Here is an 18,190-nt window from a genome sequence, read left to right on the forward strand (position 1 = left end):
CGACTGACATGATTTTCCTCCTTTATTGTGATAATGTGGTGAATCACATAGATTTATTTTCAAATATTAAACCATCCTGTGCTCAGCTTGGTTGGAAAGTATTATCTTTTGTGTGTATATATATTGCTGGGTTCATGTTCGCTAATACTCTATTTAGGACTTTTAAATCTAAGTTTGGTATTATCTACCAAAAGTGTCTACCAAAGCTGAACATATGCACACCTTATGACTCAGCAATTCCACTCCGAAATGTGCATCCACATACATGTGTACCAAAAGACATTTACAAGAATGTTCACAGCAGCACTATTCACCAGAGACCAAACCTGGAAACAATCTAACATCACTAGTGGAATGGATAAATTGTTCCACAATGGAATATTATTTAGCAATGAAAAATAATGAACTACAGCTGAACACAACATAGATGAATCTTACAGACATAATGTTGAGTGAAAAAAAGCCATACTTTTAAAAAAAATCTATCAAGATATAAGTCAGTACAGCAGTAACTTTTCGGGAGAGGAATGACCAGGAAGGGCCACAAAGGAGACTTCTGGGGTATCATATTTTCTATCTTGGTCTGGGTGGTGATTACATGACTGTATTCCATTTGTAAAAATCAATAAGCTGAACACTAAAAGCTGTGTGCTTCTCTTGCAATCCAATAAAAGATGAAATAAAAATGCCCAAAGATAACATTTAAAGTTCATTTTATACATTATACCATAAAAAATATTTGAAAAATTATAAGATCCACTAGCAGGAAAGGGATTTATAATTTTAAATATCTGCTACCTGGACTTTAACTACTTATAGATTCCACTGCTTTAGGGGAGTGCTCCAGACCTACTCCAGCTTCTCACTGATCGTCCACAATGAAGCCTACAAGTTGTGGACAGGTGAAGTTTTGGTATAAAAAGGGAGGGTGGGGAGAGTGGGATGGGGAGACAGAACAATTCCTGAATAAGATACTCTCCACAATATAAACAAAGAAGAAACCTGAAGATTTTACTCTGAAATTATTAATCCTAAAAGTCAGGTAGTAATAGTATCACAATTTTACAGATGAGGAAGTAAAAGCTTAGAGCAGCTGCGTAACCTACCTGTCCAAGGTTCCACACCTAGAGTGTGCTGCCACTGAGGTTTTGAGGTTTGAAGTTAGGTCATTTAACTACAGAGCCTGTGTTCTTAATCATTACCCTACCCTGCCTCCCACAGAAAGCTTTTATCTTAATATCACATAGAGAAAGGTGGCAGGCAGACAATGAAACATTCTCAGTTTACATTCTGTCTCCTGTCACTGTTTAAATCCTATGATGTTTCCAGGTTCTTGTGTGTTCATTTCCTCTTAAAGAATGAGTCCCATTTTTCTTAATGCAAAGGATATGGGCATGTGTGATGTAGAGGAGAGGTAGACCTCAGTGCCAAGAATGAAAAGTCAAAGTTTCCTAGAAGTACAGGAAGAGAAGACCCACAGCACCTCTCCCACCGTTCTACTTCCTTCCATCTTTAGTTGGTGGCAGAAAACATAAAACAAAAAAAGGAGGAACTAAGAAAGGAGACTGAGAAAGAGTGGCGAATATTATTACAGAAGCCAGGTAAGATGGGACCTGAAAACTGACCAATGAATTTGTCAGTGTGACCTTTACAAGAGCAGTTTGGTGGAGTGGGGATGCCAAAGCTGACTAGAATTGGCTCAAGAACAGAAGCAAAGGCACTCTAGACTATGACTACAGACCATTCTTTAGAGGAATTTTGCAGTAGAGGGTAAGAGAAATGAGGCAGTAGATAGGGGTGATGGTAAAAGTGGTTTGCTTTAAGATGGCAGAAAAAAACATGTCTGTGAGCTGACGGAAATGATCTCAGAGAGAGGGAAAAATTAATGATTGGAAGAGAGAAAAAAATTTAAGTCACCATTTATATAATCAGTCTCTCCTACTCATGGACCTTGAAGGTATTCTCAATTTTTTTACTCTTATAAAAAAGCCAAGATGACTGTATAGCACTTAGATCTACATGTCCATGTCCACTATTTCTGCAGGATAAATCCCCAGAAGTGGACCTGCTGAACTGAACGCCTGCACATTTTAGAAAGCATGTGGACATGTTGCTCAAATGCATCAATCTACATGTCTTCCAACAGTATATGAAAATGCCTGTTTCTCTATACTCATCAGCACCAGGCATTATCATTTTACTTATGTTTTGCCAATCCAATATAAAAAGTTCTTATTATTATATGTATTTGCATTTCTTCTCAAATAAAACCTAATTTACCATATGTCCCAGGAATTCCATTCCCAGGTATCTACTCCCAAAATGAAAACATGTCCACACACAGATGTACACATGAATGTTCACAGCATTATTCATAATAGCCTAAAAGTGTAATAAATCCAAATGTCCACGAACTTATGAGTGAATAAACAAAAAGTGGTATATCCATACAATGGCTTATCCAGCCACTGAATAAAAAATGAAGTACTGATACATGCTACAACATGAATGAACCTCAAAAACATTACACTAAGTTAAAAAAGCCAGGCCATATATTATATCATTCCATTTTTTTAGAAATGTCTAGAACAGGCAAATCTAGAGACAGAAAGTAAACAGGTGGTTTGCCTGGGGTTGGAGGAAAATGGAAATGACTGCTAATGGGCACAGAGTTTCCCTTTCAGGGTGATAAAAATGCTTTAAAATTGATTATGATGATGATTGCATACCTGTGAACATACCTAAAAACCACTGAATTTTACACTTTAAATTGGTAAATGGTAGGGTATTTACATCTCAATAAAACTGTAATACAAAAATAAGAATTCATTCTAAAGAAGGTTACAGAGTAGCAGAAAGAATACGATCCCATTTTTGTAAGAAATATATACACACGTACATTTATACACACAAATATATACATATACAGTCATGCATGGCTTAACAACAGGATATGTTCTGAGAAATATGTCATTACATGATTTCATAGTTGTGTGAACATCAGAGAGTATACTTACACAAACCTAGATGGCATAGCCTGTTACACACCTAGACTAGATGGTGTAGCCATTATAATCTTAAAGGACCAACATCATGTATGCCATCTGTCATTGACTGAAATGTCATCACATGACATGTGGCTGTATATCAATGTACGCACTTAGAAAAAGATACCAGAAGGGCACAGACTAAACCAGAGTGGTTTGCTCTAGATGGTAGGATTACAGGGGCATGGGTATTTTCATAAAAAATACAAGGGTACTTCAGAAAGTTCGTAAATTTTTCCATGAACTTTTTGAAGCACACTCATGTATTACTGGTTTATATTCTAAAAGGACAAATTTTATAACACCTTCACAATAGTTAAATCAAACCTCTATGACTCATAAAGCGAAATCACTAGTCTGATAAATCAAGTCATTCTTTCTGGGCCCTTCTTAAAAAGTAGGTAGTAATGATTATTCCAGTCACTAACAACTCCCTAGATGAACACTCCTCTACTTTGACCATGGAGCTCTACAGAGTACGAACTGTTTTAACTGAAAAGTTTCCAGGACAGAACAACTACTACTGCACAGAAAAAGAGGGCCTGTTAAAAAAACTGAGGACAGACTGATCTGGACTACACTCTCAAGAACAACTCCAAATTCAGGAGGGCCTTTATCCTCTTTAAGTCAAACATGGAAACACTAACCAGCTTTCTGAAAGCCATGCCCACAAGAAAGCTAGTCTTTTCTAGGCAGTGACATCAGAAATGACAGAGATACAGGTACCAGAATGTCAGAATAAGAATGATATGGGTATCGGGTAAACTATATACCTGAAAGCACCTAGAAAGCTTTCAGGTAAGCAGTTTAGCCACAAGAATAGGCCCTAAAACCTAAAGGAAAAAAAACTGTGTAAAAATTTAAAGGAAGTGGGGAGGAAATCTCTCCAAATCTTTTGTAGGATGCCCCTCCAGAAAATAATTTTGAAACATAGGGATTTTATTTAAATGAGTAAAACATTTATATTGTACCTGAGTACATACTGCTAACAAGTCATAAATCTGTTTTTGCTTTATTATTAAAGTAATCATATGCACTGCAAAATTTTAAACGATCCAAAAAGCCATAAAGACTATAAGTAATGCAGTAATAATAATTCCGGTCTTAAACTCATGAAGCAATGGAGAATTCAAACTGGTTTTTTTGTTGTTGTTGTTGTTGTTGTTTTATTTCTGCACATGTATTGTAGAGTAAACAAATTCAATGTTTATACAGTCAAACTGGTTTTTTACATGGAGCGTCACCCTCCATTCCAGTCACACCCATCCCAGTTCCACCAGTGAATACCATCATCTGTGACCAATATTAACAGCTTGTTTATATCCTTCCAGATAATGCAATTATTTCTAAAATTTATGCAGCTATAGAATTTTTATCTAAAACTATATATTTAGTGAAAACAGTAAAGACTTAGGGCTAGTCAGACCCAGCAAAAGAGAGTACTTAAATGTAAATAAGTAAAGGAACTGACTTTGGTTTGGACTAAGTGCGTTTTAACCTCTCTTGATCACACATGTGTAGAATATTATTAATACATATGCATAGAATATGTATACATTAATATATATACACATAGAAAGAATTCAGGAAAGGTACAGACTAAACCGTAAGACTGGTTTTTCTCTGGTTAGTAAGAGCATAGGGGTAGGGTGCTGTGATAATAAATTAAAAGCATGCATATGAAGGTGCTTAATGTATAGTATACTTCTGACACGGAAAATATACAAAGACACACTACTGCCCATGTGGAGCCCTGAGATTTCCACAAGAGGAAAGAACAACTCAGTGTCCTCTTTGCTTACAGAATTTTCTCTTGCTGCTTTTTGATTTGTGGTAGTTATTTGTGTTCCTCCTATTCTGAGTGATGGCCAAGAAATAGAGTGCAGTGGATAATAGTGTAACATCTACTTACTCCTGTAGATATTAGATCTCAGCTTCTTCTCATTAGTTTGATGAACAGTAAGCAGAAAGATTTGAGAATTAGAAAGTAGAACTTGCTACTCTGACCTCTTGACCTCGAGACTCTCCAAGGTTCAGCAGAAGTAAAATATACATCCATTTTGAAGGGTAAAAGTTTAAAATAAGTTTGATGAGGAATATAAAAATACAGTATTGTTTAGGTTATGAAAACACACTTATCATAACTTCATAACTTAAACAACATCAGATCTTTAAAGGGTGCTACAAAACAAGTTCCCATATCACCTTACTCACTTCCCTAGCCCATCTCACCCCCCCAACACACTACCCAATATTAAAACTTCTAGCAAATGCTATATCTTTGGATAAAATGCATTACCCAAATTTCTAACAGAGCAGGGAAAAGGCATGAAACTTCCAACGTCAAATTTTAGTACACCCTGACTGAACAAATCTATGAGCTTCAAATTCCATTAAGAAACATGACAATTAAACTGATATTTATCAACTTTATCTTATTATCCTCAGAAAAGTTTAATCATAAAAATAAACACATTTCTCTGCCTGATTAAATATTATTGGATTTTTTGATTCAATTAATTCAACTTAAATCCCTTAAACTACAGGTAGATTTTCTCATTTTAATTCATAAAATGATTATCATTTAAAATTATTTATATCATAATCACCAAAATGGATAAAAGAAAGTTCATCACCTATATGACAATCTGGTCAGTGTTTAAGAACAAAGTCCCTGAACCAGGACTGCCTAGGTGCATATTCCACTCTGTTATTAACCAACTGTGAAAGCTTCAGCAACTTAAAAACTCTCTTGCCTCAGTTTCTTCATCTGTAAAATGAAAGTAATAACAGTACTTATCCCTCATGTTGTTTTGAGGACTAAATGACTTAATATATATAAAATGCTTTGAACAACACTGGGCATATAATAAATCCTAAACAAGTGTTAGATGCTATTAATATTATTTTGTTAAAAAATTTTAACAGAAACAAGCTAAAACCACCTCATGCTTTAAAAAGAATGCTCATTCACAAGAGATTGCTCATTAATGAGATTAAATTCAAAAACTTTCCACTTTTAAAAATCTAGAATTGCATTAAACTACGCAATTCCTCACATACCTGTCTGGAATACAAGTTCCTTCCCTCCTACACCTGCTGCCTCCAGGTTAATGAATGCACGAATGGAGCTGGCCCAGGGGTGCTGAGTAATGAAGCCATGACTGGCCTTAATGAGAAGAAAACAAATATTGGTTAAACAATCTTCAGTTATCAAAGTCTTTATTTTGCTTAAATTAAGAACAGAAAGATTATATTGATGAGGTGAGGAACATGAAAACAAAATAATCATTTTTTAAAGGCAGTATCTAAAGACATCTACTGTTTCTCTTTCTATACATTAAGGCTGTGTGCAGTTTGCTGAGTAGACAGTCACCCATCACAAAAGGCAGCCGGATTACCATGAGTGGTTCCAAACAACATCCTTGGTAAGTGTGAGGCTGTGCAAAAGAAAGGGCAAAGAGAATAGGGCAGAAGAAGAGAGTCTGTGTGGCTGGGCATTCATGCTGTGTGCCTACCTCAAAACATCTCCACAACTCCAGTGTCAAAGAAAACCTGAGGGAATCAGAGGAATAAGTTCTGGTGTCCCATTGCACAGAAGGATGACTATGGTTAAAGTATTGTGCATTACCAAACAGCTAGAGGAGAGGATTTTGAATGTTCTCATCACAAAGAAATAATAAATGCATTGATACGCTACCCTGACTCAGTCATTATACAACATATATGTACCAAACATCAAATGGTACCCCATAAATAGGTATAATTATGTCAATTAAATCAATTTTTTGTACATCTACACAATGGAATACTACTCAGCTATAAAAACGAATGAAATACTGCCATTTGCAACAACATGGATGGACCTTGAGAGAATTATATTAAGTGAAACAAGTCAGGCACAGAAAGAGAAATACCACATGTTCTCACTTATTGGTGGGAGCTAAAAATTAATAAATAAATTCACACACACACACACACACACACACACACACACACACACACACACACACACACACACACACAAAACCGGGGGGGGGGGAGAAGATATAACAACCACAATTATTTGAAGTTGATACGACAAGCAAACAGAAAGGACACTGTTGGGGGGGCGGGGGGGAGGGAGAAGGGAGGGAGGTTTTGGTGATGGGGAGCAATAATCAGCCACAATGTATATCGACAAAATAAAATTTAAAAAAAAAAAAATCAATTTTTTAAAAAAGTAAATAAAGCAGATACAAAATTGTAAAAAAAAAAAAGAAAAAGAAAACATGAGGAAAGTAATTATGCCATCAAAGAGCCCTTTTATGAATCAAACACTGACAAGGTGATCTGTTCTGAATTGAGTTTTTCAATATTGAACATGTCTACATAACCAGCTGTGGGTTTTTTAAAGTACAATATTTCTTTTGCATATCATTTCAGGATACTACCCATTTGAATGATAAAAATGCATTATTAACAGCTATAATTATTATTTTTATTATTATTCTCATTATTATTCATGTCTAGTATTGAAACAGTAAAATCTCACTTGCAAGACATTTTCCTCAGCACCATTAAAGAGGAATATAACAGCATGCTGTAAGGCTTCTGCAGATGTTGCCAGGACACGAAGGACTTCCAGCATCACTGAACAGCTAACCGCATCATCACTGGCACCTTTAAATCAGAAGAACATATTTGCTGCTCAGATTTGAAAACCTTTACAGTACTAACCATGATGGCTAGGAGTGGAGTTTTCTCCTCAGAGAAGCATCACAAGAGCTGCATGACCACAAACATAGCTCCATCACCATCAGGACACAACTACATCCTCCAGCAGTCAGCTCCATGAGGGCAGGGATCTGGTTTGCTTGCTGACTTGCTTTCAATGTCTAAAGCCACAACTAGCCAACAGTAGCCACTTAACTAATATCTGTGGAATAGATCAACCACATGGAACCTAAAGTCATCCTGATAACTGGCATTCTCAGCAACCCAAAGCAATTTATTCCATTCTGTATCCTTATTCCACATCCTCTGTAACATTCTCATTTCTGGTGCACGGCTTCCTGCATCATCTCCCACTGCCACCTACTCCTTTCTTATTTTCCTGCCAAAATCATAAAAGCTGCAGATCACTCCACATTTACAGAGGGGTCAGTTTAGATAGTGTAGCATTAAGACTTCTCCAGGGGGATCATGTCATGGAAAAGTACGAAGTACTAATCTAGAAAGACACAAGAAAGGAGACTAAAATGACCTAAGTGGTATCCCTGGGCCCAGCACTGATAAAGTAGAGGACTCAGTCAAATCTCTTAAGCTCTTCTTAATTCAGAAACTTTATATGTTAATTAAAGTTAATTAAAAAGATGTCTTTAGGGCCTTGATTTTTTTAAAGCACTGTCGGGTAGTTAAAGGAACTGACTGGCTATTAGATGACACTGAGAAATTATTGTTAGGTTTTTCATGGTATTACAAGCAGGTCAAAAAGGGTCCTGATCTTTCAGCAATACAGAGTGAAATACACAGAGGAACCAGTATAGCTAAGATGTGCTTTAAAATAATCAAGGGGGAGAGGGGGTAGAAAATAAATAAGACCCAACTGTTGAAGCTGGGTGACAGACACATTGAGGTTCATTAAACAATTGTTTTTGTATATATTTGAAATTTTCCATAATAAACAGCTTATTAAAGAGTAATCCAAGTAAATAAGCACCATAATACCTCAACCCACAGCATTTCTGAGTTTGTACACTGGGAGACAGGGTACTGGAAAATTTAACATGAATTTTAGAGCAAGAAAGACTTGGAAATAAATTTTAGCTCTGTCACGTTACTTCACTATCTCCCGGACTAGAAAGCAGGCTAATGAAACCTACGTCACAGGTTTGTTGTGAGGACTACACAAGATAATGCACAGTGCCTACCACATGGTAGGTGTCAAATGTTAGTTTTTTCCTTCTCCTCTTTGCAAACTTATGGAAGGCTCTGTAGCCAGCTAAAATGTTTGGGCTCTGTAAAATTCCAAACCCCATTCCTACTCAAAAAGTAATTACTTACAACTATACTTATCTTGGTGGTAATTACTGAATTATATTTTAATCAAAATGATATAAAGTAATAATTACCTAATTACTATCAAGCAGGAAGTATATGTTGCTATCAGTAAAAAAATGCGACCTTCCAGAAACTAAAAACATTTTCCAGAAACATTTTTTTGACTTTGAGACTGAATTACTTTAAAACAAAAAGCAAGCAATAAAATTTTACTTTATTCAAAATAAAAGGGAAATTGAAAGGTACGTAGCCATATAAGTTGGACTAAAAAGTTAAACTGTCTGTTTACCTTCCCTTATATTAATGGTTCTGTGTCTTAGAAGAGAACTAGAAAAGGGCCAAATATCTTACAGAAAGTAAAAGAAAGTCAGAGGATAGTATCTATAAGGGTTAGGTGGTTAAACCAACAACCCTCTCCATTTAGAATTAACCCTGAAATTGAAGCCACCCCCAACATAACTCAATGTCTCTTCTATCAATGAACTGGAACTACATAGCAGACCCAAGAAGATAATTAAGGCCTTTCTGTGGATAACATTACTCCTACTTGGTATCAGTTCCTGAGTCCCACATAACACTGCTGAGAGTTTTTTCTAAATACCCATGCTTTTAGTTCATCAACTAAAAAGATTTAGATGATAGTCCACTTGATGAACGTACGAAACACTACTTTTAACAATTTATTATTGACAGAAATTTCCTTGAGATTGTTGGTATGGGTATGTTTATAAAATTTTAGTTAAAAATGGGTTACTATGGCTCACAAAAATGTCATCCTTCAATTATTAGATTCCATATACACAATTTGTAACATTTGGTACTATGTTTGTAAAGGGTAGCAGAATATGGCACCCCAAAACATGGCATAGGGATTATTTTTAGCTGAAAGCAATTGAGAAGTAGATACATGAAAAGCTCTCTGCTCTCCCTATTTGCCTAAAAGCTGGACATAAATTTATGGAGGTGTCTCATGTTCCCTCTCTACCAAGGACAAAGGTTGATCACCAAAGACAACTTTAGACACTTATCAGCCTTGAGACAGCACCAGAGGAATCTACATAAAACAAGCTTTACTAACGAAACTTTATCTACTATATATTTGCCTTACTACAATTTGCCAACCCTAGAACTCAAGGTGCTTTTCCTTTGTCTTGTCACTTCTCCAAAAACTTACTGTTCTTTGTTGAAAATACTATTTAAGCCTGATTTCTAAGCCACATCTTTGAGATTTACTCATTTTCACTGGGATCTCCCATGTACACAAGAGGTATACATGTTAATAAACTTGTTCGTTTTTCTCTCATTAACTTGTCTTTTGTTAACAGGGGTCCATCCCAGCTAAGAACTATAAAGGGTAGAGGAAAAATTTTTTTTCTCCCCTGCATTTGTTTCTGATACTGTATACGCATCTTTCTTATATTCTTAAGCAACCATGGTGTTTATTTGCCCCTTCCCAGAATTTAACCATCCTAACAGTGGGAATGGTGACACACTTTATTACTCTGAAAGGATATAAAAGACCACTGGTTTCCCTAGCACACACAAAGGTACTTCTGCCTTTATAATACAGATGTATGTATACTGTTTTTTTGAAAAAGCAAGTTACATCCTACATGCAATTGGCAAGCTTTTTCTAGTATAAGCAATTACATCAAGAAAATAAATTTTACTTTACATTTGTATACTCTACCTGGTCACACTGGGCCTGCCATAAGTTCAAACAATCCACAAGTACTAATATTAAATAACAGCTATTAGAAAAAAAAAAAAGATTTTCCACACCAGGTGCTGTTCTAGTGTTTTACTTATACTTAATCCTCCAAGCAATACTATTAGGAAAGTACTGTTATCTTCTCCATTATAAATGAGAAACTGAGGAAAAGATGTTAAGTAATTTTCCAAAGGGAGCATTAATTACACTCTAATACTCTCCTTCCTTTCAAAGGTAGCTGAAAGAATTGACTGCCCAGGAAACTCAACATCTGATCCCAATTCTATCTCTGATCAGCAGTGATCAGCTAAATTTATTCCTGTGTTAAAAGAGGAGGATGGGTCAGATGCCATCTCATTTCTTAACTACCTTTAAAATGCTATGGTCCCACTGCAAAACGCTATTTTCCATTCTTCCCTACTTACAATCTCTTTAGCTAATGAAAACATTTTTCAGAGGAAACTTATTTTTAAAAAATGGAAGTTCAATTTAGGGGATTCTCATTCATTTCACAAATATTTATTGTGTTAGGCACTGTCCTAAACATCAAATATACTATTTTGCCAAAGTATATTCAGAGCAAGATTTATAAATTAATACTAATGGCACCCCCAATGGACCAAAATTCTCACCTTTTGGGTCAACAGAAACTGCCAGAAGAGATGTCTTCCAAAGCATGCATGCCTTGAAGGCAGGGAATGTCTTTATCCAGGATCCCTAAAACCTAGTATAACACCTAGCTAAGTAAACACTTGAAGAGGCAGAATCCAGTTCCAGAACACAGGGACACTCCTTTCTGGTAACACTGATAAGGCTGCTTTAGTGTACATGAAACATTCCAGTACTGTCACTGGGCTGCTGGCATTGACTTAAAAAAAATAATAATAATAAAGCACTTAAGAGAATATTGAAAAATCAGATCCTAAACTAAATGATACTAATTATCCTGCCTTCCGTCACAATGAAAAAAGGTTTGCCCAAGAAAATGGTCCCCACAATTGCCCAAGTAGGCTGGCTTTATGTTAATAAACTTACTGGGCTCTGAAGTCTTCAAAATGACTAAAAAACAGGTACATACCTGGTGAGTTCACCACTGAGTCAAAATGACAATTAGCCAGGACAGCATGCTGGGCTCCATCTCTGGGTTCTAGCTTTACCACAACATTGGTGATGTTGTCATAATAGCTTGTAAAACCTCCCAAGAAGTCAATGCTAAAGGAGCCTGTGGGCCGTTGCACATCTACTGAAATCTTGTGAAGGCTGTTGCTTTGCACTTCAATCAGTTTAATCTGTTCCAAAAGGTAGTGCACTGTCAGAATTTCATTTTCTGGACTTCCTGTAGTCCTGGGGCCAATGGATGTTATGTGTTCAAGGTAATCCCTGGAAGTTACCAGAAGAATGATGATGAGATTTAAAATTAACACTTAGCATGGAGCAACTTTTCCACTACACTCCTCATATCCCCCCCAAAAAGCTTAGTTCTTTGAATTGTATAAAAAAGACGGCCTTTTACTATTCCTGAAACCCTATGAAAATCACTTGTAAATTTCCATCATTCTATTTCACCTCCCCTGACTTGATCCCTTCCGAGTTTTCTCTACCCACCCCACTCTCAACTTCTCCCCATCCCCGTATATCAATACAAAGACTAGAGATTATATTCAAAGCCGAAGGCTAGACAGGATACAAAACAACTTCACTGTGTCACAATCCTGAGAATTATTGATTCTAAGCAGTAAGCACCAATGAGCAAAGACAAGTCAACAGGTTAAATAAGCAAAGAAAAACTTTTGATGGTGAATGGGCCGAACTCTCCTAGTGTTCACACAAAGACTAATAACTTTAATTCAGGCCAAAACCATCTCTACTCCCAATGAAAGCAAAACAAAACAAAACAAAAAACTGTGTCTTTTCACTGCATTCCAAGTGGGGAAAGGGAGGGAAACTTGGGGTAGGGGAAGACGGTATACAGAAAGTCCTTAAGAAAAGCTTTCAGCACTTTGTATTCAAAGAAGTTTTTAACACACAGTGGCTGTTGAATTTCAGGTAGTTTATGATTTTAAGATCTTTGACACACTTAGGTTACAATACCTTTGACTTAATCACCTGTTCTAGCATACTTGAAGATCTTCAAAAAAAAAAAAAAAAAAAAGTCAACCTTATATAGTCACTAATCTAGGGGGCCCAAAAACAAGCTGCAAGGATCTGAGAATTTCCGAAATCGTCAAAATTTTGAACGGTTGGGTTGGTCTTCCAGGGAAACGCCTTAGCTTTCAGATTTAGAAAGTGACCCTCAGAAAGTCAGAACACTGCACTAGCCCCTTCCAACACCCCTCCCCCCAAAACGAATTTATAAAACGGTCTGGGTTCACAAATTTCGCTCTCCATTTAATTTGGAAACCAGGAAGTCTAGCCAAGGTAAAAAGTGGAAGTTGCTCCCAAAGATGGGAGACGAAGGGGAGACCACTAACCACCACCCCTCCGTCCGCACGCCGGGCAGAGAGTGGTGAAAAGGTAGGCTCAATCCACCTGCCACTCAACCTGCACCACGAGCTTGACTGGGGGCCAGGCAAGCCCCCATGTCCCGGTAATTGAGACCCAGGAGAGGGGCGCGCAAGGCCACCCCACCGCTGCGCCAACGCCGCTGGGGTGGAGGCGGCGACCTCCGGCGGTCCCTCCGGGGCGGGTGCACACAGGTGCGGTGCCCCGGAGCCCGGGCAGCGGCCGCAAAGACACGCGCGGGCCGTGCCGGGAGGGAGCGGCCAGTACCTGGCTTGGCGCGCGTCGAACTCCCCGCGGTGCCCTGAGGCCCCGGGCAGCACGAGCTGCCGCAGCGAGAGCTGCACGAGCGTCCGCAGCGCCAGCAGGTAGAGCGCGAGCCCCAGCGCGGCGCGCGCCTCCGACAGCCCGGTCCCCGCGCCCCGGCTCGTGCCGCCGCGAGCCTCGGGGCTCCTCTTCCGCGTCCTGGCGCCGCCGCCGCCTCGCGCGTCCAGCAGGGGCTCCTGCGTGGCGGCCTCCCTCTCCGGTTGCCGCGCGGCCGCCGGTCCCTCCCGACGCTCCCCCCCGACGCGGTGCCGCCTCACAGCCGCCGACTCCGAGCCCCACTCCATGGCCACGAGCTGCAGCTGCCAGAACCACCCCCTCAGCCCGCGACGGCCCCGGCAGCCGCCGCCGCCGCCGCAGCGCCTCCTAGTGAGCGGACGGAAACTGCAGAGGGCCAAACTTCTTCTGATTGGCCCGTCCCGCCGCCCTGCGACCCAGCTCCTCTGGGCAGATAGCTTGCAGGCACCGCAGCAGGGCCAGCCCAGGCTGGGCGTGGTGGGTATGCCTTTTCCTGCAAGGCTCCACAGCCTGGTGTGGGACAGAGATTTCCAATGGAAGGACACCCATACACCTAGAAATGAGCACCCTCAAACAGGAGAAAAGTGAGAGGTCGCTTTTAACAGATCGCTCTTAATAGTGCACCAGGCAGATGCAGGAGGCAACGGCCAGGCCTTCATAAGGAACGTGAAAACAGACTAAAAAGTAGGCTCCTGGCTCTTAAAATTAGCAATAGGACTACGCAGAGGAGGCCCAGCCCATTGCTTTCACATACGTAACCTAATCAGAGCTCATAACCCTTAGGAGGTAACCAGAGCTGTTACGGTCTTCATTGATCAGATAAAGAAAAATAACAGCTATTATTTATTGAATACCTGCTATAAGCCAAACACTGTGTTAAGTGTTAACACATCATCTCATTTGATTTTCATAAGAACCTTGAGAAGGAAATATTTTTATTCCCCTTTAAAAGCTGAGGAACCTCGAAGCTGAAGAATGAAGAATTTAAATATAATTTCATGGGCTCGCAAAACACCATTCTGTTCCACCGCTACAAATGGCACTCTCGAAACGAAGGTTCAGAAAAGTTATTCCTCCCTCGATGTCATTCTGGGTGGTAGGAGGCAGAGCCTTGGTTTCAGCGGAGATCCTAGCCATCACCTAGTCTTCCTGCTTGCTGGGGCAATGAGCCGCTCTGCTTCAGGGTTCTGTGTCCCCAGCATGGAGTTGCAGCAGTACCAAGAGCGTTAACCTGCGGACAAACTGGGAAAGCACCCTGCAGGATTTTAACCTAGCACATATGTCAGATTTCATACAATGCCCAATGGGACTACTCCTGCCTACCTCTCAGGCTCATCTGACACCAGGATGCTGATTTCTAGCTCTCCAGCTACACTGGTCTCTCTCAAAAACTTCCTGCCCACCATCTTTCCTTTTACAACAGGATCTCCTCACATGCTGTTCAAATTACCTTCAATATTCTTCCCTCCCCTCTCTGCCTGGTTAACTCATTCATCCTTCAGATCTCAGCTTAAGTCATACCCTCTCAAGCAAGAATCTCCTACCCTAATTAAGCCTGTTTTCCCTATTTGTAGGCTCTCATAGCACCATGTATGCACCTGAATGTTTAATATCTCCCTCATCAGACTGTAAGCTCCGTGAGGGCAGGAATCATGTGTGGTTTTGCTCACCATTTTATTTCCTGCTCTTAATACAAAGCATGACATATAGTATGGAGTCAATAAATATTTCTTGAGTGAATGAAAACATAATTTCATGGCAACAGCATAATTTTAGCCCTGTAAGATCCTTTCTAGTCTGTAGGCTTCATGAGACCTAAGACAAGGCCTGTCTTACTTATTCATTACTGTATCCATAATGCTTAGTTAGCTCTGTGCCTCGCCAATGGTCATCACTCAGTACATATTTATTAAATAAGAGAATGAGTATATATTGTCTTTGGTAACAACCAGCTGTCTTACTATTCTCTTTCAGAATTGACTCTGCATTCACTATAGTATAACAAGATGTGGGGGTTTCTAGTTCCTAGGAGAAGGTCACAAATGTCTCATGGTTTTTTTATGCTATCACTTGTGGGGCTGGGCGGGTATCAGAAAACCTAGGGAAAATTTGCAGGTCTCAGGAGCTGTGTTGCTGGGTAAATCACCTGAGCTCTCTTTTTCTGAATGGATAATGTATGTTAAACATCTCTGACAATATCCCATGGGAGGCAGTGTACCAAAATAGAAAAAGGCCTGGCTATTGAAGTCAGGTACATCTGATTTCCTGGATCTGGTACCTTCAATATATATGGCATTATTCAAGTTACAGTCTCACAGAGTCTTGGTGTCCTTATCTGTGATAATGGAGATAATGCCCACCTTAAAGGGCTTCCATGAGGATTCATCAGCTAATATATGTGAAAGATGCTCAAACGTGATTCTCATTAAAAACTATTTTCCAGAATTTTCCTTATTACACAATCCTTTACAAATTAGATTAAAAGCCATTTTCCTACATGATAATCATAGAACCCTAGATGGTGGAAATTATTACAATTGAGTTCTTGGAAGGCAGTTTTTCTCTAGACTTGTATAAACTATGGTATTCACATTTGAATATATTTCAGCTACCAGTTGTTGGATACCTACTCTGTGTCAGATACTAATCAAGGTGGGGAGACGCAGAAAAGCACAAATCAGTGTTTCTACCTTCACAGAGCTTGCATCCTAATGAGGAGACAATAAATAGGTATTTGTAATACGTGTGTGAAAAAAATGTCAGAGTTAAGTGCTATGAGGGAAAATAAAGCATGGAATGGAGTAATAGAGGCTGCTGATTTTTTAGGCTGATCAGGGAAGGTCTCTCTGAGAAGACATCTGAGGTGACCCAAAGAAGTGAGGAACAGGGCCACAAAAGACAGGGGAGAGAATGTTCCAGGCAGAGAGAAATTAGCTAGGATGTTCAAAAGCAAAGCTGAGTACGGCAGACTGTGGAGGTGGGTCGGGGGCACGGGGCAGTGGGAACAGTGAGGTCAGAGTTGAAGGCAGGGGCCAGCACAAGGAGGGCCTCCTGGTCACAGCAAGGACTTGGGGTGGTTTTGAGCAGTGAAAGGACATGCTCTAAGTGGGTTTTGTAAGATCACTCAGAGTCTCAGTCTTGGGCAGAGCAGAACAATGACCATATCTAGATCAGAGAGGCTAATAAAAGACTTTGATAATGTTAGGCTTTTGAAGTGTTTGAAGCCACTTTGATGTGTAGTTTTATTGGTGTGGAAAGTAGACCACAGTGAATTGAAGCACACACTCCTGTTCCCACGTACCAAATTGCTGATGAGGATGAGACAGATATGAATGGCTTTGGCTGCCACATCTGGTGAGTTATTGATCACTGAGGTTGAGTCAATTCATCTGGCTTGGCAGACAAGTATGTCTTTCTTGTGTTGTCCCTTCATGACAAAATGAGAGTTAGACTGATTGACAGGCATAGGAATGTCCCATGCCCCTCCTGCATTGACATCTCTCTGGTACTTCCTAATAACTTGGCCAAGGTGGAAAGTGGCATGCAAGCTATTGGGGTTCAGGTGAATTGCCAGTTCCTGTCTTCCACACAGGTCATTCCATAGTGTATTAGTCAGTTTCTGTTGCTCATAACAAAATACATGGAACTGGGTAATTTATAAAGAAAATGGAATTTATTGCTTACAGTTTTGAGGCTGGGAAGTCCAAAGCCCATCTGGTGGTAGAGACAGAGTGACCCAGGGGTCTCACATTGCAAGGTGATGGAAGCAGAGAGAGCAGAGAGAGAGAGCAAGAGAGTAACCTCCTCATTCACTCTCTTTGAAAATCCCTAGAACCATGCCCATGACCACCATTATTAATCCATTCATTACAGTCCATGTGGTCCCACAATCTAATCACCTCTTTAAGGCTCCACCTTTCAATCACCATAATAGGATTTCCAACCCTCTTAACAGTCACAGTGGGGGCTAAGTTTCTAATATATAAACCTTGGGGGACACAATTCAAACTTCAGGGAGTTTTGGGGAAGCATAGTTCAATCCACTACACATAGCCTGTGTTCCTTAGAAGAAAACCAGAGCCTCCATGCCTCCTTCCTTGGAGGAGAGGTTACTAGGGCACCTGCTGAAGTTCTCTGGAACTGAAGCTGGCAGAAGGTTGGCTTTTACCTCCTGCTGTTACAGTGATATTAAAATCAAGGGAGGTACTGAGACAAGATGTGAGTAGTAAGTGTAAACCAATTGCAAAAGACAGAAACTGATGTCAAAAGCTGATAGGCAGCTTAAGGCTGAACTGAATGAAGCTAGGCCTCAGGGTGCTGCTGGACAATTGGTCTTCTGATTATGGAAGGACCTATATCTGGTTTTAAAAGCCTTTTAGAAACAAAAGGGGGTAAGAAAAGTGGTTATTTGGAGGGAAAGAAATCAAATTGGAACCTCATACTCTACTACACACCAAAAAAAACAAAAAACAAAAAAACCATAAAACTTAGAATCAAACATAAACAACTTTTAATTGATAAAAAATAAGGTGAATATAATTAAATAATT

The 18,190-nt window shown here is 39.4% G+C and overlaps 1 protein-coding gene across 3 annotated transcripts in view; it reads right to left on the bottom strand.

Annotated features, from left to right (window-relative positions):
• ERMP1 (endoplasmic reticulum metallopeptidase 1) overlaps positions 1-13,949 on the bottom strand; it is a 61,643-nt gene extending 47,694 nt beyond the window's left edge. For all 3 annotated transcript variants that reach the window (XM_063081455.1, XM_063081457.1, XM_063081456.1), the window contains exons 1-4: positions 13,570-13,949; positions 11,879-12,180; positions 7,582-7,709; positions 6,111-6,216 (exon numbers count right to left, since the gene is read on the bottom strand). In XM_063081455.1, the coding sequence (XP_062937525.1) occupies positions 6,111-6,216; positions 7,582-7,709; positions 11,879-12,180; positions 13,570-13,910 (877 nt within the window). In that variant the 5' untranslated portion in view covers positions 13,911-13,949. The remainder of the gene's footprint in view (positions 1-6,110; positions 6,217-7,581; positions 7,710-11,878; positions 12,181-13,569) is intronic.
• Between the last annotated feature and the right edge of the window lie 4,241 nt (positions 13,950-18,190).

The sequence above is a fragment of the Cynocephalus volans genome, chromosome 16 (genome assembly GCF_027409185.1).
Source record: "Cynocephalus volans isolate mCynVol1 chromosome 16, mCynVol1.pri, whole genome shotgun sequence".
NCBI lineage: Eukaryota > Metazoa > Chordata > Mammalia > Dermoptera > Cynocephalidae > Cynocephalus > Cynocephalus volans.